The sequence below is a fragment of the Equus quagga genome, chromosome 6 (assembly GCF_021613505.1).
Source record: "Equus quagga isolate Etosha38 chromosome 6, UCLA_HA_Equagga_1.0, whole genome shotgun sequence".
Lineage (NCBI taxonomy): Eukaryota > Metazoa > Chordata > Mammalia > Perissodactyla > Equidae > Equus > Equus quagga.
Genome location: NC_060272.1, coordinates 109,626,633 through 109,649,791, shown reverse-complemented (window position 1 = coordinate 109,649,791; position 23,159 = coordinate 109,626,633). Strand labels below are relative to the sequence as shown.

At 39.9% G+C, this 23,159-nt stretch overlaps 1 protein-coding gene and 1 pseudogene across 1 annotated transcript; both read left to right on the top strand.

Moving 5' to 3' along the window:
* Positions 1-580: 580 nt before the first annotated feature.
* LOC124240797 (nuclear receptor-binding factor 2-like) lies at positions 581-4,879 on the top strand (annotated as a pseudogene).
* A 6,865-nt stretch (positions 4,880-11,744) lies between these two features.
* Positions 11,745-13,427, top strand: DMAC1 (distal membrane arm assembly component 1). Its single transcript, XM_046665150.1, has 2 exons — positions 11,745-12,055; positions 13,137-13,427. Exons 1-2 carry the CDS (start codon positions 11,782-11,784, stop codon positions 13,199-13,201), a joined length of 339 nt encoding a protein of 112 aa, XP_046521106.1. The 5' UTR covers positions 11,745-11,781; the 3' UTR covers positions 13,202-13,427.
* The last annotated feature ends 9,732 nt before the right edge of the window (positions 13,428-23,159 follow it).

Genomic DNA, 23,159 nt, shown 5'->3' with positions numbered 1-23,159 from the left:
CCTGAACTCAAGTTTAGGCTTTGTCCCTTAACCTAAGTGATTTCTAGTACCTGATTTCTCAACTATTTAAAAAGAAAAAAAAAAAAAGAGAGAGCCAGTGTTAGTTTCTGCCACATAGGCTGTTGTGAGAAGTGAATTTACTAATTCATGGAGGGCATACGCAGCATGTCTGGCTCAATATTGGGTATTAGTATTTTTTCATCTCTTCCACCTACTAGCAAATTACCTTGGACAAACTACCTAATCCCTCCAGATCTCAATTTCCTTATCTGTAAAATGGGTATAAAAACAATGTTTTCATCATTGTGCTATTGTGAGTATTAAATTATATAATATGTAACCTGGAAAACACTGCAGATATTTTAATTCATATTATCACCTCATTCTCCTTCTCTTCTGTCACTTTACTCTTCATACTAAGCACAGTAAATTACAAGGATATGCTCTCTGGAAAGAAATTCTGGAACAAATTAAAATTCCAAGAAAACTGTACATTCTATCACCATGAAAAGTTATCTCCCTCGGGCTGTGAATGCTTCAGATCAGTGGCAGCCCCAGAGCCATCTCACTTTACAGGATGATGCCGTGTGGATTAGTGTCAGCAATCCGTAAGATGCAGTGGATTGTAGGACACCTGGCGCCCCTCTCCTCTTCTGCTGATTCACTGGACAGCAAAGAACAGATTCCCAGATGTTCACCCATGCAATACCCACCAGGCCTAAAGAAGCTTACAAGAGGGATCAGTATGAATTCCTTCCTTACGACAGTAGAAAGGAGCAAGGGAGTAGAGAGGCATCCTGTTGAAGTGAATAAATGCTGTGGGAAGAACTGAAACAAATCATTTTTTGCTCACAGCTCTAAAGGTCTGGGCTTGCTGACATGCACTTGAATAGCTTTTCCCTCTCAGCTCTGCATAGACATTAGACATTTCTAAGGTAAGAAGATTCAAGATACTATGAAGTGCCTTTTTTTGAAGACAAGCCAAGCTATTTATTCCTCATCTAATCAATACCAGCATCCAACCAAAGGAAATATACTAACTTAATAGCCCATATAGAACTCCTTGAATTTGACGACCTAAACATTAGTACCAGGCTGTAAGAGTGGTTGATCTTACAAGAACAGAATCTACTTAAACATCATTTTGAATAACATTTTTATTTTTGGTTCTGGTTGAATGAGATACTGCAAGGAGTCAATGTCAGTAGACTGAAGCAACGTGGACATCTCGAGGGTACACTAGCTGCCACTGTGCATGATGTGAACATCCCAGACATATAGTATATGTGCAATCATAAGTTGAGGAGTCCACGGGAAATTACTGTAATAATTTTTAGTATACCCTAATTTTTAACTCCATTAACATCTACTATTTTTCAGGTTCTAATTACATAAACCATCTGTTATTATTAATACAGCCATATAAATAACGTATGTAACATTATTACTGCAAAACGTTCCACCAATGCTAGTTCTTCCACCTCATAACCCTGCCCCAGGACAATGGAGTCAGTGATATTTACATATTTTTCAGCAGTCCACACATTAAGCTAAAGCATTCTTCTTCCCGGATTTAACTAATTTTCTTCCATCCAAGTAGAAATAATCTCCTTTTCTACATTCTCACTAAATTTTCTTACTATCTCTGTTATAACATTTGTCACAGTCGATAGGTATTAGATTTATTTATGTATATGCTTAGATTCTAAAAGCCTAGAAGGCAGGTTCTATCCTTCTCATCTTTGCGTAAGACCCTCCACACCCTGCCTCCTCTCTACTAGGAGTTTGCACCTGTTTGGTATTTAATGACCTTTTTTTGAATGATTTTTTTAAAAAGGTTACTGCTCACCTCAGTTATATTTTAACTAGGGTGCTGTTTTCTGACCCTTAAAGTAAGATGATAGTGTAGCCCACCCTCACTCCTTATGAAAACATGTGGTTATCTCCTAGGGACACATACAATCAGATTCATTCTGTGCCTTCCTCTCAGCTACACAGGACATCCCTCCCGCAGTTCTTAGGGTGATACTTTCTCTCCATGCCACTGTGGTAAGTGGCAAGCAGTGTGTTTCCCTAGTGAGAAGGAAATCAATAGGTTGTATTTTACTGTGACAGCTGGGCCATTTGACTTGAGTCTTATTACACTTGATGGCTACCTTTAGGGAATGTCTTTTTCAATTGTTTATTCTCTAAGCCTCTTGCCAGTTCAAACTACAGAAAACAAAAGGGGAATCCACATTTTGCTAATGTGCACTCACAATTTGGAAAGCACTTTCTCACACATGGGCCCAAGAAGATATTTCAGTCTAGTGAAATTCATAGATATTTACTGAGTATCAATAAGAGTATAAGAATGATATAAAAATGAATAAACTCTAATAGTTCACTCTTGGATATTATATTTAGGAAATAATACATACATACATAAAAATTAGAAATTATCTGAATTACTTAGAAGACAAAAAAAGTCTAAAATATCCAATTTGGGCAAGATTTTAATAATGGGCACTCATTTCAGGAAGACAATCTAGCTGGACTTGTCAACTCATTTACTGAGTTTTTCAGTGGGGGAACTATCAGCGTTTCAGCAAAGCAGTCTTTATGGCATAGGACTGTTGTCAGCATTACCAGAGATTTAGTACCCCTGGCCCTTGGACATGGCCACTGTGTCAACAAAAATGCCTCCTTATCTTTCCAAATGCCTTCTAGGGTAGCACCCTTAGTTGTGAACTGACTGTACCAGTCAAAATAATCTAGGTTATGCTACAGTAACAAACAACTTCAAATCTCAGGGACTTAATACAACAAAAATGTATTTCTCCCTTATGCTACATATCCAAAGCAGGTCAAGAGGAGTATTCTGTTCATTATAATGACCAGAGACCAAGGCTGATGAGGCTCCATAGCAACATATACATCCACAATCACTATGGCAGTGGGGATCTCACAGGGTGGGTTGGAGAGAAGAGACAGAAGAGCAAGGACACTGTAGTTGCAGATATCAGAATGAGTCAGCAAAGTACAATTACTAAAGGTGAAGGCTATCCCTTGAGATGGAAAACCTGAATCTCTAGGTACCATAGAACTAGTTTTGTTCCATGAATAAATGAAGATAGTTAAATAAGGAAACCCAGCAAGAGGCCATGTATGCAGGAAGCACACTGTCACCACAGCAGTGTAGGAGAAAAAGACTGAGTCGCAAAAACCCCAAAGTGGCCTATTCCATTCAATGGAAAGAAAAGAAGGCTACATGAACTCATATACCACTCCCTGAACCACGAGATAATCCCAACTGGCCTGGAACTCAGGTCTGGCTGTATCCGGATGTAAACCTGCTCCTAACCATTGGGAAAACTCACCCTTTCAAAGACGCCTAATTGACAAGAGAACCAAAACAGGATATTCAAAGATACACTAGGGAAAAAGGGAACAAATGGAAAAATACAAGAAAAATAAATGGCAGATTCATAATAACTTCCAGAAAAATACTGTCATGGAGAATACAAAAATCATTGCCAAACATTTCTCCTTGAATTTTAAAAACTGAAGAAGCAATCAAGTCTATGAAGCAAGAGCTCAAAGCACAAATAAAAGAACTTTCAGACAAGACGACTAGACAGCACAAGAAGATAAAACGTGAGTGTCAGAGCTCAAGAAAAGCAGTGGGAGAAAAATGAAACCATCAAATTTATAAAGGACAAATGTAGAGGCATATAAAGGAAAAGAGACACTGCTATAAACACTTTAAGGAGCAAAGATAAAATAAATAAGAAAACAAATGAAAAGGATTTGTAAAAGAATGAAAGAGCATACAACAGGATGTAATAATTGGAATCCTTGAAGAAAAAAGAAAAAATAGAACAAATATTTAAAGGGCAGATCCACACTGGCAACCAGAACAGGAGGAAGAAGTGATGTGGCTGTCACTCTGCTGAGGCCACACCAGACTCCCAGGGCACAGCTGAGGAGTTACAGCATGTCACACTGCCCTGCTGTTCTCCTTCATGTGCTGAAGCTGCAGCCCACAGCTCTCTGGGCACTGCCCATCCCAAAGTCTACAGCAGTAATGAAGAGTCCCTCACACATACTCATCAGCAAAGTAGAAGAACAGATTGTTAGCTGCAGGGAAATACGCAGAGGCTATTTCTTGTCACCAAAAGCAGACATATATCTTTCTGAATCCATGAGCTGACATGGTCTGAACAGGCCCATTTATCACTGGAATTGCAAAGAGATCGTCGTACAAAGCTGCTACTGCTCATGCTGGAGATGGGGGAAAGAGAAAAGAATGTGAAAGGATGAAAGTCCAGCAGAATATGAACAAGGATGTCGCTCCTCATCTTCAGGCATCTCCAATCTTCTGCCGTAGAAGTTAGAAGCCCAAGTCCTTTTCTTTTCTAGAAATAGAGTCCCACCACAGAGACACACCTGCAGAAACTCAGGGGGGTTCTTTTACAGGGAACTATTTTTTCCTTCAGCAACAGAATAAGCCAGCAGAGCCAGGAATTGGAAGCAAAACTCCAAAAGATGATCAAATATTTATAAATAAACAGATAACCAAAATTGTGTATCTAAAGAGGCACATGGAGTTCCTTGAGGCTGAGAATGTAAGAGTAAGGAAAGAAAAGAAACAATGAAAAGCTGAAAAGGTCAGTCTTCAAAGAGCTCTAATAAAAAGGAGCCACAGGTAGATGCTGATTTTGTGAGAAAAAAATCAGAGTTATGGAGCTTATCATCACATTTAGAAACTTGAACATCATCAGTCTGGCAGAAGTTTGCAGCAAACACTGGGAAAGCCACAGACATACCAACGCCCAATCATCCTCTCTTTAATTTTCCATCTCAAGAACTTCTTCTTGGGGCCAATCCCATGGCGTAGTGGTTAGGTTCTGCATGTTCCACTTTGGCAGCCCAGGTTCACGGGTTCAGATCCCGGGTGCCGACCTACACCACTTCAGCCATGCTGTGGCCACAACCCACATATAAAGTGGAGGAGGATCAGCATAGATGTTAACTCAGGGGGAATCTTCCTAAGCAAAAAAAGAGGATGATTGGCAACAGATGTTAGCTCAGGGCTAACCTTCCTCAGCAAAAACAAAAACAAAAATAAAAAAACCTTCTTCTCTTACAGGAACTCTTAGAGGAATATTCTTCTGGAGAATGTTCTTAAAGGACTTATAACCAAGTAAAATAGAAAAGCACATGAGAGGAAAGGAGGGGAAATAATATGGTTCATACATAATAACAACACCACCAACATACAGAAAACCACCCATGCCAGGGATACTCCCTAGAAAGGCATAATCTGTCAGGACTTCAGGAGCAAAGGCAGAACCACCACTTAGGAAACAATTGCTGTGAAATATGCAGCATATCTGATTTCTTGACTCAAACCAAGGATTCCAGATTTGGCAGACATCAAATTCCTGGAGGTTCAGTTTATCCTATTAGAAACCAAATGGCTACTGGGAGATCTTTTTCAAGAAACAATTATTTCTTTTCTTAAGGTTATAAATATATAAAAATATGCTTTATGTAATAACGTATAATGTCATAAAAGATAACTCAATGCCAAATTTTAATATGAAAGCCTAGGGCTCTCTGGATTCATTTTGTTATGCAAATTTTATTCATTCACATGAGGTGTGTAAATTACATCCCTCTCTAGATGACACTATATTATATGTACCACACTTTGAGCTAATTTAACATAAAGATAACATTAAGACTAAGAGAACTCTTTAAATTTCTATTTTATAAGGAAAGAAACAAATAATTAGTTTTGCTCTTTTCTTAATTACTAGTTTACATAATGAATTAAGGTGCTTTTGTAAATTTAACTTTTTTTGTTTGTTATATAGTGCACTATTTAAAAATATCCAGTGAATTATCCTTTTCTCTTTAATGATGAATGACTAGAAGTAATGCTAGTTGGCTGTTTTTGGTTACAAGAAAGCAATAAAATAATTGTACTTTAAAATAGATATAATTCAGACGAACATTCCTAAAATAAAGCTAAGAGAATATATACATTTGTCTATAAAATATGGTATTATATACATATTTATATGGTAATATTTATGCCTGGGAAACTGAACTAGAATAGTTAACAAAGATATATATTCTACTAAAGATGTTATTGAACTTCAACAATTTTAGGAAAGAAGGGAGAAAGGAAGGAAAAGAAAAAGAAAAGAAAATCATTAGGGCATCTAGGCAAAAATATCTAGTTCCTTACATCAGAGAATAAATTGGACTGGCCTCGTAACTCTTCACAACAATATTCGATGTCAGAAAATAGTGGAGTGACACAAAATCTTTAAGGAAAGAAAGTGCTATCCCAAGTGGTTATACTTTGCTGCCTTGGCCTAGGTTCTTCTGTGCAGAGTCCGGAACAAAGGTTTCATCAAGTGCCTGTATTAGTTTCTTGTGGCTACTCTAACAAATTACCACAAACTTGGTGGCTTAAGACAACAGAAATGTATGCTTTCAAAGTTGTGGAAGGCAGAGTCTGAAATCAGCATCCCGGAACTGAAAACCAGGTGTTGCCAGGGTTGTGCTCCCCCTGGAGGCCCTAGGGGAGAATGGTTCCTTGCCTCTGCCAGTTTCTGGCGTCTGCCATCATTCCTTGACTTGCAGCCACATCACTCCAATCTCTGCTTCTCTGGTTGCACTGCCTTCCCTTCTGTATGTAATCTCCCTCTGCATGCGACTTATAAGGACACCGGTGATTGCATTAAAGACCTGTCCAGATAATCCAGCATAATCATTCCATTTTAAGATGCTAATTAATCATAATTATAAAGACCCTTTTTTCAAACAAAAGGTTCCATACAGATTATAAAGAAATTAATGGAACTGTTTAATTCTACCTCTCTTCTTAATTCAGTGCAAATGAATTTGAAAACTGGGATAAAGTCGATAATATTCCAGAAGTGTATAATTTAGCAAAAGTATTTCAAGCAGAAAATTTAAATAGATTTCCAAAATGCAAATAGAGAAAGGTGTCAAAGATCCTCCCTTCCCATCTCCCGCACCCCTGCCAAAATAATAAAGGGCCTGGACTAGAGGATTTCATAGGAAAATTCTAGCAAAACCTTTAAAAAGCAGATAATTCCAAAGGTACAGAAAAAGAAGGAATGTTTCCAAACTCTTTTTATGACATGGGCATAAAAGTGATCCCCCAAATCAACAAGGATTACAAAAAAGAAAACTACCAACCATATTTCAAATGTTCACCAGAAGGCACTGATAATTCAGTATTAGGATATGTGGAAATCAATAGTCTTCTTGCATTCAAACAACAACCAGTTAAGACACAATAGAAGGAAAATCTCTCATTTTCAATAACCACACAAAAAATAAAATGTATGAGATGAAATGTGTGAGATCATCATGAAAAAGACTTTAAAATGCTACAGAGGAACACAAAATAAGACATGAACAAAAGAAAAATCATTCCATGTCCTTGGATAGGATGACTCAACATCATAAAGATGTCAATTCTCCCTAAATTAACCTACAATTTTCACACAAGTCTAATAAAAATGTCAGCATCATTTTGTCAGACTAGTCAAGCTGAGTTAAAAGTTCATGTGGAAAAATAAACATGTAGAAATAGCCAAGAAAAGCCTGGAATAGAAGAGTAATAGCGGGAACTGGTCTCCAAATATTAACACATTACAAAGCTTTAGTAATTAAAAGAGTGTGATGCTGGCACATGAATAAATAGAGCATGGAACAGGATATGAAGTCTGAGAATAGACACACATTTATATATGGCATTTTAGAAAAGGTGGTATTTCAAAGAGGTGGATAAAAGGTGGATTATTTAATAAGTAGTGTTCAGAAAAATGGGTCAGGGGAAAGAAAAAGAAAAGAAAAAGAAATAGAAAGAAAGTCTGATTCCATTCATGACACCTAAAAATAGGATAAATCCCAAATGTACTAAATTTTTAAGTGTTAAAAAAAATCAAAATACCCGGGGAAACCGGAGAAAGTGGAAGGCCTTTCTAATTATGACATGAAAATCAGAAGCTATCAAAGGAGAGACTGATAAATTCAATTACGTGTTTAAAAGATGTGCATGGTACAAAGTACAATGAGCAAAGTCATGAGGCAAATACCAAATTGGAAGGGAAAAAAAGTGAATTTATATCACAGATAAAAGCTTAATCTCTCTAATGTATAAAGAGTTCCTAGAAGTCAAGGTGAAAAAGACAATCCAATGAAAAAACAGGCAAAAAAAGTTACAGTTCACAGAACAGGAAATTTGAATTGTCCTTAGACATACATTAAGAAACTCACTCATAAGAAAAAGGAAATTGAACCATTTTCACTTTTCAGATTGGCAGAGATCAAAGTTCAATAATTCACTGTTTTGGGGAGACAGGTCTTCTCATCCTTGTTGGTGAGTGTAAATTGGTGCACCTCCTGTGAAGGGTAATTTGGTAATGTCCATCAAGTTTATATATACCATACCCTTTAGAAATATATTCTAAGATACACTCATATGTTTGTGATGTGATGTATGCATAACGTTATTCACTGGAGCACTATTTGTAATAGCAAAAGAGTGGAAGCAGCCTAAATGTCTTACTAACGTCCATCACTATGAGGCCAGTTAAATAAAGTGTAGTATGTCCATACAATGGAATACTACAGAGCCGTACAAAAGCATGAAGAATTGATATGATTGAAATAGAATGATCTCCAAAATCATTGGAGGAAAGAATACACACAGGCATCTCTGACAAGACACACAAGAAACTGCTAAACTGGCTGTGTTAGTGAAGGGGAATTGGGTGGCTGCGGACAGGAGAATGGACATTGTTTATATACCTTTTTATACCTTTTGCATTAAAAATTTAAAAACAAATAGAAGAGGTAAGTGCCAAAACGAACTATAGAGATAGTAAGTAGTAAAAGAAAGAAACAATGAGTAAAGCTGGCTTTCAATCTCCTATTTCCTTCCCCCCAAAGACACACAACTTCCTCCCGTTACAGTTTCGCTTGCTTTCATTGGCCTCTACCTTCATCTATTCTCAGACCCTACTGTTTCCTTTATCTCAAAAGGTGCCTTAATATTTCTAATAATTTCCCAATCAAAGTTATATTAGGACATCTCAATTTCAACATGTGCTATGTGCAATAACAAAAATGCTTGAAATCATTCATTTGAGGAATCAGAAGAGACCAAACTCAAACTTTTGGAAGGTACTTTAAAAAACAACAGTGGTTGAAAGCAAATCTTGCCTGTTGTTCAGAAAATGTGTTATGCACCATTTTAATAATATCTGTTTGGAGATTAAAGATGTCCTCTCCTGGGATACTTAAATGTAATAAGCACAATAAGAAGGTAAGCTTTTAGATAAAATATGAGTGAATAAATATCAAATAACCATAGTATCCATGGAGATGCACAAGCCTGTATATTGGCATGAGGGAAAATATTGAAATTTCTATTTCTATTATTTCATCTTATCCTTATAATGTATAAAGTAGTACATTCATATATAATTTATAAATAATAGATCGGCATGCATAAATGCCTGTTGTTTGCTCAATATTTTTTATTCACAGAAGCGTGTAGTCAAAATGTTTAGTGACCATAGCCAAATGATTTTTTTTCACATAAATAAGGAGAAATCACATGCATTATACAATGTTGCATCAGGCATACTGAGAAGCAGCAGCCATAAACTAATTTCTAAGTGAGATACTATTGAATTCATCTGGTACGGCACTTAGCACCATGCCATCTGAAGAGAGAGTCCTAACAAATACTAGAATTTTCAAGTTAGGTAACAATGTTAGATATCACCTATTTCAAATCTTATCTTAAATGTGAGGTAACTACAGGCCAGAGAGAATAAATAACACTTTCTATGTCACATGGCTGACTCATAGTGACAGAGCCAGCTATAGAACTCAAATTTCCCAACATATGGAGATACTTTCTACACATGTATACAACACACACGTATATACACGTATATGCTTGTATATACATGTTCAACATTTCTATACATGTATACAACACATGGAGAGAGAGATATGTGTGTAACAAAATGGAGAGGGTCTTTGAAATTAAGCAGCAGGCCAACCCAGTATTCTCACTACTTTATTTTCTCCTATTCCTTTATTTTCTGAGCGTTACTCTTTTATAAAACAGATAGACAATCATGCCTTGCTTAACAACGGGGATATGTCCTGAGAAATTCATGGTTAGGTGACTTCATCATTGTGTGAAAATCATAGAGTGTACTTACACAAACCTAGATGGGATAGCCTACTACACACCTAGGCCATGTGGTACTAGTCTTATGGTACCACCATCAGATATGAGGTCCATCATTGACTGACTCTGTTATGCAGCACATGACTGTAATGGTAATATATCTTCCAGGAGGATTGTGAGAGTTAAATAAGACGGCATGTACTAAAGCACCTGGTAAACTTGATGGACATTACCGAATTGCCCTTCACAGAAGTTGTACCGATCTACACTCTCACCAACAAGTATGAGAAGACTTGTTTCCCCACCCTATTCCTCAAAAGAGTGAATTATTGAATTTTTGATCTCTGCCAATCTAAGTGAAAATGGTTTAATTTCCTTTTTCCTATTTATCGATATCTTTATTTTTATCTTTTTTTTTTAGCCTTCCCAAAATCATATCCCGTTTTACACAGTGGAATATGTAGTGAATTTCTTTTTTATCATGTTAACTTTTTAAGCCATTCTAAAGGAGAAAAGTTCAAACCTGAATTTAACCCTGTCTTCGCCCATGTACTCTAACAGAAACAACCTCTGAACTCTAAACGTCTTTCTTTCTTACTAGTAATCCTCTGAGAACAACCCAGAACAAGAAATATATACCCAACTCTACCCAAAGGTAAAGAAAGGTGAAACGACTCTGGAGTGGATTCTATAGAAGGTGAATTGCAAAGAAGCAATCAGAATTAAAAGTCCATTCTTAATGGATGATAAGAATTTAGATCTGCAAGAACAGAGCCTATATTAACTCCTCAAATCCATTAGCCTGTTTTTGAGTTGAATTTTCTCCAGAGCTCTCAAAGTAGAAATACCTTGAGTATAACAAAATTGAGATCATGACGTTAAAAAAAACTAAAGAGAAATTAAAAGTATTTATCCAGATAATTCAAAGTGATTTTTAATACCTTCATTATATTTGTGTAGTCCCTTCACTATACCTACAGGTGGCATTTAAGAAATTTGAATCTGAATTCACACAGACATTAGTTTCAACTATGGCTATGTCACTTGACCAGTTTTGCCATATACTGGGAAACTGATATGCCATTGGGTTGGGAAGATTACACGGCATAACGCAGCTAATTGCTTAGCAAAGTGTCTAGCATACAATTAAGCACATATAAAACTTAATTCTTTTGTGTCAGACATCTCCAGACAGGCTAAGTGGCATGCCCAAGGTCTTATCTTATGTGCTGCCCAGGAAATTTACAAACCCAGGCTTCTCCTCCAAGGAGATTGAGAACTGGGACATTTAGGAGTGGACTAAATCAGAATTCTTAAAGGGACTGGGGGAAAAACTTGGTCCCTGGCACGGCCAACTTCAGCGCCACAAACATCCACCACTACAGGTTCACCTTTTCCCCCTTCCGAGGCAGGCCGGAACTACATTTCCCAGCGGCCCTTAGGCTGCTTCCGGCGCAGTGCGCCGGCGCTCTGCTTTCCTGCCGCATGTTTTACGTCAGTTCAATCCCAAAACTCTTACGGGGGAGGCCGAGTTCCTGAACATGGGTTCTTTCGGTTCTAAGCTTTTTGAGCCGGTCAAGGTCGCTGCACCTCCCGAGGTCTCCTCCCCCGCCAAGCCCGCGCCCCTCGCTGCACCCGGAGCGCCGACTTCTCCAGAACAAGCCCCCGTATTTAATAATTGCTGGAGCTGTCGCGTACTCTCCGGGTCGGGGCTGATAGGGGCGGGCGGGTATGTGTACTGGGTGGCGCGGAAGCCCATGAAGCTGGGATACCCCCCGGGTCCAGGGACTATCACGCAGATGGTCATCGGCATCAGTGAGAGTTGGGGCACATTACTTGGGCGGCGGGGGCTGAGGGGGAAGCGGGGCGCTCTGGTTGGTCACGTGGCGGGAGGCACCCCAAACGAGATGCAGGGGCGGGGAGAGGAGGTTGGGACGCTTTCTCTTTTAAAAATCTCGCACTGTTTCTTGAGAACCTTTATTAGCCTCAGTCTTTTAAATTTTACCAGTAGCTGTTAGTTATAGGTATGATTATAGTAGTCTCATTTTACTGCTGAACAAACTAAGGCATAGAAGTAAGAAGTATTATTCGTGTTCAAGGTCCGACACCGAGTGTGACACAGCTGGCTTTTTATCTCAGGTTTATCTGGCACCAAAGCCCATGCTTTTTCTCCAGATCCTGGAGAAAGCCTGCGGGAGGGCGCTTAACGTTGGTTTAAGAAGCTGTCCTTTGAAGTCAGATGGTAGATGTGGGTTCAAAGCCCACATGCTAGGTGTACCACTGGGTAGTGTGGCCCACACCCTTATCTGTAACGGTGGTGAGGGAGTGTCAAGATATCTCCCAGTAAAATGTAGTCATTCCTTTCGCTCTTCAGATCAACTGAGTGAATAGAGTTTTAAGTTTTAGGTCTCTTAGCTTCTTAATTAGATTGCCCACATCACTTCCCTTTAAGTCCCTTTCTTGCTTGGGAAGGTAATAGGATTCTTTTTCCTCCACTTTTTTTTTTCCTTTTTCTGAACTTCACAGCTTGTACAGATACAGGTCACAGCTTCTGAGCTTCACTCTTCTATAGATATAGGTCATGGGTTGCTTAACAGTGGGGATACCATCCGAGAAATGCACTGTTAGGTGATTTTGTCATTGTATGAACACCATAAGATGTAATTAGACAAACCTAGGTGAGATAGCCTACTAAACAGTTAAGCTATGTGGTACTAAGCTTATGGGACCACCCTTGGGATATTCTGTCCATCGTACCAACTTCATTGTGTAGCCTGACTTTATTGGTAATGTATCTTCTAGGAGAGTTGTGAGGGTTAAATGAGATGGCATATACCAAAGCACCCGGTAAACTAAAGTGCAACGTACATGTAAGGTACTGTTGTTTTTTTCCTAGGCATTGCTTGTTGGGGTGTGATCATCCTGTCAGACCCCAAGGGGAAGGCTATCCGTGCTGCTTGAAAGTACCACCAGTGAATTTGTCATCTTCTGTCCCTGTCCGCGTGACACACAGAGCAAGCATGGGGCTTATGGACATTCTGGACAGATATATCGACGTTGATAGACTTCAGTGCTGTGGATCCTACAAGATTGAAAAGACAAACATGAGTTGTCATTCTTTGGCCATGAGGGTTTGTAGCTGTCTTCTCAGGCTCCACAGGGATCAATAAATCCCTCAGAGAACAAAGCAGGTTCTGTGTCTTATGTGGGGTAGGAGGATATAATTAAAAAAAACCAAACACAAAAAACCAGAAGAAATGATAAACCAAGTGGGAAAATGAACTAAACTGTTGTTTTAAATAGTTCTTTTTACTTCTCCTGTGATTAGGTCGACACCTATTATCAACCTAACCCTGGATAGGCATCATGCGATATGCAGGACTACATAAAACTTGGTGTACTGCTCATACTTCCCAAGGCGTTGTCAAATCCATCGCCTTCTGAGAGTTTCACAGCTACTTGGAGGTGGTTATTTTATTTGTGGTAAGTGAACCTTAAAAAAGAGGCCTAGTGATTTGCCCAGGGTCATTCAAAGGGTCAGTGATGGAGCTGGGACTTGTTCTTGCTGAGTTGTGCTTGTTCCAGTCTTTCAGAACTAGGATGGTTCCAAAGAGGCAAGAATTACCTTTATGAAACAATTAGATAATCATGAAAATCAGCGTACAAGAAAAAATTTAAGTGCCAAAATATTTGGGAGAAATTTACAACCTTTTGTAATTAAAAAAGTTGGTTCTTTTTCCACAAGCACTGGAAATTTGTCTATGATGAAGATGTTTTTAAGATAAGAACTTAAAATTAGTTCATTTCTAAGAGAAATCTGTACTTCCTTCCAGTTCTTTTTTCTTTCTGATACACCATGGCTTCTCTATAAAGTTATATGTAGCTGTTTTTAAGAGCAGAAAGATACTCTTAAATTCAGCTGCCAATCACTGTGTGAATTTTGAATGATATGTTGAGCAGGCACCTTTAGGACTGTTACTTTTTCTAGTATTAAGTAGAAGTGCCTAAGTCTGTTAAGCCTTACAAATAACAAGTAAGATTTGCATTGTCTACACTAGAGTTCCTGGGATGGGTAGTGATGTATATTTATATATCTATGCAATTGGGAAGGAAGACATTTCAACGTAAAGTAGACAACAAGGTATTATTTATGTGAAATGTACAATTCAGTTATATAATGTTAACGAATATAGAAGTTTGAAATTGAAAGGGACCATGGAGGATCCAAAGCAAGGTGCCTCGTTGAGGGCCCGTGATGCGTGATCACAGATCCCTTAAAATATCAATGAAGATAAGTTACTTCCTACTTTAAAAGGCAAGCCATTCTATTGATAGTTGGCTGGAGTCTGAACATTTTCTTAGGTTAAACCAAAAGTTCATAGGACTAACTTGTTGGTCTTGGCTTGACTTACTGAGTAAGTAGAGTAACTCTTGAACTTTAAGTGTTATACTATTTTAACATCTTTCTCAGATTTTGTTCTACTATGAATCTGTAAGCAAATGAGAGCTTTTTCCAAATAAACTTGCCTGTTCACCAGATACAGTGCCAAAGTATGTTTGGTTCTTCCCAACTTAGGGCCATGTAGCTAGGTGTGAGCAGAGTATTTTTCTATCAAGTCTGTAGGTAGTTAAGCAGGAATAACCCCCTCGCCCCGCCCCCCCCAAAATAGGTTACTTACACGTTGTTTTTTTCTTTTGAACTGTATTCCAAATTTTGCTTTGATTTCTGCCAGTGCTAAGTTAGAGATATTTGTTTTAGAGATGAGTCTGACCTTCAGAGGAGAAAGACATCCTCTTAGTCCTGCGATTCAAGACGTACACTTAGTGCCCCTATTGTCTTCCCTTTTGGGGGGATGAAGTGGGGTGAACAGGATAAACAAGCTCAAGAATCAATGAATTATTACTCAGTAATGTAAGAACACCAGCTTAAATGTGATTTATGGGCTTTAGAATCTCTACCATATGCAAATGAGTGTTTATAAAGGCTCATAATTAGCAAAGAAGGAAAGAAGAATGTACAAAAGTGGGTAATTTAAAATGCACTTACAGTTTTCCTTGAAACAAACCAAAATGTGAGCATACATTTGAACACTGATGTTTTTCATGGTGTCCGGGATACCTATTAGCTCAACTTTTACATAGTGAGCATAAACTTGGGTATCTCAAGATGATCAAGAAATCATTACACCCTCTCTTTTTCCTTTTATGTATTGCATTGACTGGTCTGGAATCTTGTGACTAGCTAACAATATGTCTGAACATATTAAAGGTCCCATATATAGACTGATCCTCAGGATCTTGCTGTGTGTTTAGGAAGAGGTGAGAAGTCTCTTTTTCCCTAGGCCGATTGCGGAGACAGCTGTTGCTGGCAGCACTGGAGTGTTCCCAATGCAGATCAGTGTAAAAAGTTGACTTTCACCTGGCTGAAACCAATTGCAGAGACGTCTGTTTCTGTTGGCCCTAAAGGTGAAGCATCTCAGCCATGATTTGTACTTGACCTCCACCCTCGGCTTAGAATTTACTCCTGGCTCCTTTTATTACGGTTTCTCAGCCTGGCTTTGTCTGAATTAGGAGCCTCTTGAATGAAGCCATTTGATTTGACAACAAAATATATTGCTCCTAGATTAAATATATGTTCAGGGCAAACATATGTTCAAGTACCCCCTCAACCCAGGCATGGCCTCAACTGATTTATTGCCAGGGCTGCATGGATCAAACTGACACTTCTCAAATCTTGAAGTCAGGAATAGTAAGCAATTTTGAGTTGAAAAGCTTTTTTTCTTTTTAAATGACAGATAAATCCTAGCCTTGACCCAATGATTATATAGGTGTTAGGGGTGCAGAGTCAGAGGTGAAAGACCTGTGATTACACATCATTCAGAGGTATCCTAAGAGCTTGGGGAGAAAATAAGTCACTCTTCTAAAGGCAGGTCCCTTGGCCTTTGAGATATTCAGCAACTTGTCATTCAAATGTAAATGGAATGTAGAGAAATAGCCAAAAGGGCAAATGTTAAATGCCGCAGTGCCACTAAAAATCACTACTGGGTCCTGTGACTGAACTTGCATGTGCTGCAGGAATGAGCTAAGCAGGACTCAAGATGGTCCAGACCCTTGGTGTACGCATACCTTCTCCGAGTTATTCATACATCATTCTAGGTGCTGCTGTAAAGGAAATCTGCAGATGAAATTAAGATCCCAGCTGAGTTGACCTTAAGATATGGAGATGATCCAAATGGGCTCATCACGTGAACCCATTAAGTCTTGGTCTAGAGGTCAGAGATGGAAGAGGTCAGAGATCAGAAGCAGAAGGGGATTCAGTGCACCAGAAGTCATTGCAGGGCTGGAAGAAAGCAGATATCCATATCGTGAACTGCCTGTGGGGGCCACGTGGCCAGGAACCACAGGCAGCCTGGAGTTTCTGAGAGTGACCACCAGCTGACAGCTAAAAAGGAGAGGAGGACCTCAGTTCTGCACCTACAAGGAAATGAATTCTGACTGCAACCTGTGAGCTTGGAAGAGGGCCCTGTGAGAACCAAGAACCACAGCCCGGGCCAACACCTTGATTTCAGCCAAGTGAGACCCTGAGCAGAGTATCTAGTCATGCTGGGAAACTAAGATAATAAATTTGTGCTGTGTAAACTTGCCGGGTTTGTGGTAATTTGTTACACTGCAGTAGACAACACAAAGAATCAGGAGTGTTTTGTGGTATCATAGTCACAGAAGGTGGCATGCCAGACCACATGCACATCACCATTCTGGGTATTGAGGAAGTAGCAAGAAGGGGCCGTCTGAATAGCGTTTGTGTTTACAGTTACTGTCTTCACTTCTTTTACTGGTGGTTTTCTTGGATAGTTTTTAATTTCTGTTTTCCAGCAAAATTGTTCCACTGCTAAATGTTAAGAAAATCACAGCACTCTTTTTATGTGGCAAGCATTACGCCAAGGGCTTTGCAGGAATTGTTTAATCCTCAGCAATCCTGTGTTACAGATGAGATAAATGAGGCCTGGAGCAGGTAGGAATTTTCCCGAAGCCTCAAGTAGTGAACCAGTAGTGACTTGGCGAAGAGCACTAATTGGGAATTGGGAATTCATGTTGCTACAGTTGTTTTCTTAGCATCCCTTCTCAAAATGTTCAGATATCAAAACTAGAACTTTTGAATTTCCATTTTTTTCCTTGGTTATCCCTTAGTTTAATACGTATCATTAATCTTTTGGTTTCCTCTTCTTTATAGTTGAGGTTATATCGCTTATCACTCTGACAGCAATTTACATGTTAATCCAGGACAAGAAATTCTCATCTCCCTAAACGGGCTCATACCCTTCCAGACTTTACCCCAATCTCTTTCCTGCCCTTGGACCATTCTCCTGAACCTCGGTCTCTTATTTCCCAGCCACAGTAGGACATCCTACCTCTGCAGACACCAGGTCCCAGCTTGACCCAAGTAAACTTATCTCCCTTCAACCTGCTTCTTTTCCTCTATTTCCTATCTCTGTTCATAGCATTTTCATTTCATCAGCTGGCCAAGCTAGAAATTATGGATTTATCTGACTCTCTACTCTCATTCTTTACTTCTGATCTGTTAACAAGTCTTGGTTATTTTAACCCTTGATGCCCTTTCCCGTCCATTCCCATTGCTGTTGTTTGGAGCAGCTACCATCATTTCTCATGTAGATGCTGTAATAGATTCTTAATTTCTCTTTGCTCCCAGGAAACCTTTCTCATCTGTCCCCCACTCTGTAGCTAGAGTAACCTTAAAACATATCCCATCTTAAAATGCTTCAGTATCTTTGCCATAAACAAGATGAACTCCAGACTCCTGGCAGGGTGTGGAATCCCTTTCAATAGTTCAACCTCCATATCTTTCCATCTTCATCTTCCACTCCCTGACTTCTGTTCCACACACTCCATGTTCCTGCTATTCTTATTTAGCCAACTCTCCTGAAAAATGCCATCCTCCATGCATTTGCACGTGCTGTTCCTTCAGCCTGTAATCCTTTTGTCCCTACTCCATCTTGAGAAGTCCCACTTATCCTACGAAGCCCAGCCCAAATGTCACCTCTCTGGTGAAGCCTTCCGTGAGAAGTCTGTGTTGTTACTTTTAGGGCTGTGCAGCCTTTACACTTTGTATAGACTTCTATCAGTGCACTTAAAAGATTGCTCAGTAATTGTTTATACATCTATCCCCACTGATTGTGAATTCCTCAAGAAGATTGTGCTTTTGTCATCTTCATGTTTCCCATCCCCAGCATCAAACATGCCAGGCACCTGGTGTGTTCAGTAAGTAATTGATGAATAAGTGAATAAAGGGCTGAACAAATTAATAAGGAAAGAAAGGGAGAGATTTGTTCCATTTGACAACTTGAGTGTAACTCAGTAGCTCTTATTTCAGGTGTGGTCCCCAGCCCAGCAGCATCAGCATCACCTGAGAACCTGTTAGAAATGGGAATTTTTGACCCCATGCCAGACCTGTTGAATCAGAAGACCTGGGGGTGGACCCCACCATTCTGTATTTTAGCAAACTTTCTGGGTGATTCAAATGAATGCTTAAGTTTGAGAAATGCTGGTGCAGTTGAATCAGACTGACCTGTGTACAGCAGATCTCAGCTGTAATATGGTGGAAAGAACATCTGATTGAAGACCTGAGATGAGATCCAGGTTTTAATCTCAGTTCTGCCACCAGCTTCTGATATGCTCTTGAGAATGTCACTTAACCTTTTAGAACATAAATCTTACCCTCTGTAAGGTCAGAAGATCAAACTAGGTAATTTCCAAATTCCTTTTCAGCACTAAGATTTTCTCCCTGTATAAAGGAGAGGTACTCTGATTCCAAAGGACAGAGACAGTAGTGGGGAACTGAGAGAAAACTGAAGTAGTTCTCTCTGCAGTGATCATGCGAAGCTGCCCCAGGAGATCAAGACCTTTGCTCCCACAAGTTCATGCCCTAGCATCTTGCAGCTGCAAATGCCCGATACTTCACAGAAATTTAGCAACCTCTCACCCCAATTAGTGCACTTGACCAACCAAACAATTCCACAGGGAAGGAAAGGGGTCCTTCCTGACCCTCTTGTGATCAGATCATGCCCCGAAGCATGAAATGTGATTACCCTCTCCTAGCCTGCATAACTGGCCAGGCGTTCAAAAGAAATATGGGCAGTCACGGAAGGACTGGGATTGGTGGTGGTATATGTGTGTATAGCGCCTTTCTCTTTCCCAAGAACCCAAATAGGAAAATCCCTCCTTCAGTTTCACCCTGCGTGATACTCATTTAGTGATGTGAATTAAATTAAACATGTTATGTTATGCAGGCTGTGTCTAGAATAACAACAAATCCCAGTGAAGGAAAAGATGCCATCAGTGAGTGGGCAAAGCAGACCAATAAAAATGCATTCTGTCCTGTACCCGGAGGTATCAGATTATACATATATAAAAAAGTACGTTTTAAATGGTATCCACCTACATATGATGCTGAGTAGACACAATAAAGACCCACAGGTTACTTCATCACTAAAATGGCCAACTACAGAAAGAGCCATTAAGCCTGGGACCAGGAGGCAGTACTGGTGAGAGCCCTAGATTCTGGTCGTGTTATCACCAAGAAGGTTTCAATAACTAGAAGTCTGGCCTCATTTCCTTGAGAGGAATTGCCATTTTCTGGTACCCCAGATGCATTCGATTGAGATTCAGTCCCATATGCCTTTGTAATATGCCAAGCACTCTGCTAGGTGTGTGGCGAATATTGCAGGGTCCCTGCTCCATGAAGCAGAGAGTCTAAAGGGAGAGACAAAGACTTTAAAAAGTGACTGTGATATAAGTGTCATACTCTGGGTACATGGGAGCAAGGATAAGGGGTATTTTAGATCTTCTTAAACAGGCACACAAATCAAGTCACCTGGAGCAAAACCCAATCACCAGTGGGACAAACTTTTGACCTGTGTGCCGCCCACTAGGACGATGACTACATCAGACACATGTCAAGAGGAAAAACTACCCACACTCACATGCAGGTACGCAATCAAACAGAACCGCTGAGGGGGAATGCTCAGAGTTCCTTGACTTGGGGTTGCTTTAAGCAGCACGCTGTGCAGCCATGCTTAGAACTGTGTGACAGAGAACTGCAAAATGCCTGTCAAAACCCTTGACAAGTGAAAGACAGGCAAATTGGGAGGGAGGCTTGCTCTCCATCCTTGCCAGCCTGTGAACACCTGTTTCTAACGGAGCAAGCTGAGAGACACATTTGGCACATGTTGGCAGCACCAGCAGAATCAGCCCCTCCTCATTATTTAGAGAAAACGTGATCATTTCTCTGTGGCTTCTGCTGCACAAACCCATTTCAGTTTCCATGACTGTACTGTTATTAGAAGTGAGAGGGAGAGGTAAGTAAACTCCTTGAATCGGTTATACTGTAGCTGAATATGGGGATGCCAAAAGTTTTGGCACCATTCTTTTTGAGATCAGAAAAATCACACTAACTCCATCTGTAGAGAGTTTTTCAATTGACAAGACGCTTTCATTCATTTATATGCTCAGCTCTACAGCAACCTGAGAGAATGGGCAGGGCGTCTCTTACAGTTCCCATTGTACAGGTGAAGAATGGAGGTGGTTTCAGGTGGTGGAGGGACTGTGCAATCACCAGGAAGAAGCACATTCGATCGTGGGAGCTCAGGCCTTTGGCGCCTTTGCTGGATACTGGGTGTCAAAGAATTCAAGGAGCTCCGTCTGTTCTAGCCCAGCTTTCTAGGGACGAAGCAGTTTAGGTTGTCCCTTTCAGAGCAACAGAAATTCCACTTGTCTTCCTCGGATGCAAGTGCGTTGACTCTGGTTTTGGAAGCCTGGGTTCAGAGGACCTGGAACAATGCAGGCCAAGGGTGTGCTCTTAGCATCAGCCGGGCTGTTTGCCCCTAAACAAGCCACCCTGTCTGAGCCTCAGCTTCCTAATCTGTAAAATGTGAATAGTCATGCCCACCAGGTTTTGTGGGACTGAATGTGTATTTCATGACTGTGACGTATGAGGCAGTCACTAAATGATCATCAGCATCATTGTTTCTAAGAGTATAAATAAAGTCACCACTCCTCTTGCCAGCTGGGGGAGGACCCTGGGTCTGGATGGGAGGAGGGGGCTGCAGTACTAGCGTCTGTGGGACTGCGTGTTTTTGGTCACGTCATGTGTCATAGGCAGGTGCCAGGAAGGCAGAGTTAACAAAAATCGAAAACCTGCACCTTGCTCAAGGTATAATTATGTTTGCAATTTGGCTCAGTTCATCTCAATTTTTTACTTTAAAATGTTTCACTTAGTTAGAAATGTAACTTTAAAATAAACAGCAAATGAAAAATTAAAAAAAACGGAAAGGACAAACTCTATCTAGAAAAAAGTTTTCTTCTGAGGGGGCTCCAGAGTTGGCTGTACGAAAGTGCCAGCTGCCGGTTTGTTTTATTATTACTCAGTTTAAATATATCCATGGTTGAGGGGGAGGAGGGCAATTGACAGCAGCTTCGGCTTCCTGCGACGCTTGCTGCTTATTTCACCAAGCTGGTTGTGGGACTGACATGCTTTTCCTTGACAGGAGCTCTAAATGACTTCTCTGCGTTGAATGCTTTCTCCGCCGTTTATTGACTGTCTTGCTACCTTATCTAAAACAGGGATGATCTTTCCTGTCTTTGCCATCTCGTGGCTGTTTCATGTAGATCAAATAAGATAAGTGGATATGTAAGCCTTTGAAACTGAACATAATACCCTGCCAGTGTTACCCACGTCTCTCAGCCAGTTGTACTTTTTCAAAAACATGCACTGCAACTCAGGAAATGGAGTTACGTACCTAGTGGTGCTGCTAGGCATTCTGAATCCAAGATCTTCCAAGTTACCCTGCTTCTGTGCAATATTAGACATTCTCCTTTGCAACCGGTTTAGCTCTTCAAAACTGCCACTGTGATACTGATCCTTGAATAAATAACATGATTTCTTGGAACTTACTTTCTCATAGACAATCTTGTTAAATAAGACTTTCAGCTTGGGATCCTTAGAATCAGAGGATAAACTGTGAGGTTTGCTCTTTCCTTCTCCGCATAGTTCACGTGCTGCTCTAGGATTCCTCTCCCCTTCCCTCTGACTTTGACTTGAAATATGGCGTCTCTTTCCACCAGCGTTCTATTCAGAGTCCCAGCTGTTCAGGAGCGTAGCCATTCCTTCTCTGAACTGGAGTCAAATGGAACATCCCACCTGGGCTCAGTAGGCCACTATATATGGCAGGTGCACATTAGTGACAATTTCCTTACTCTATAAAGCCATATGTGATCTTGAGACCAGTTAATGTTGGTATCATTTCTTGAGAACTCAACTCTTTCCTAGGGTTAAACTCGGCTAAGGCCCTCCAGCTGATACTCTCTTTCTCTATTTGAACTTTAGTTGGAATATCATGCCTAGTTAATGGCTTTTCTTTTACAGTTCAGAAAACTCTGCTGATTTTTAAAACTTACTATAAGGTCTTTTTGTATTCTGATTTTCTCCTGCTGCATTTAGCTTTCACTTATTTCCTTGAATGTGTATTACATATGTATGTGTAATATCTATATGTTATATGACAAATACTTTTTAAATTAAATGCCCTGCATATTTTTGATAATATGCCAATTTCTGCCAAGTCTGCTGTTTCACTAAGTCATCTAGATACAGCCAGATATGGAACAAAGAAGGTGGAAGAAGTTTAGGCTTCGAGTCTCAGATCTGCTACAGGTGATCTTAGATAAGTCAATGATAATGATTCTCAAATTTACATCTCTACACCCAAAATCTTCCTGACCTTCAGACTCATCCGTTCAATTGCCTTTTGACGTTGCTGTTTGGATGACTAATAGATGTCTGGAGTTTAACACATCCAAAACCCAAATCAAGAAACTTGATTTCTCCTTTCACTTCCCAAGTCTG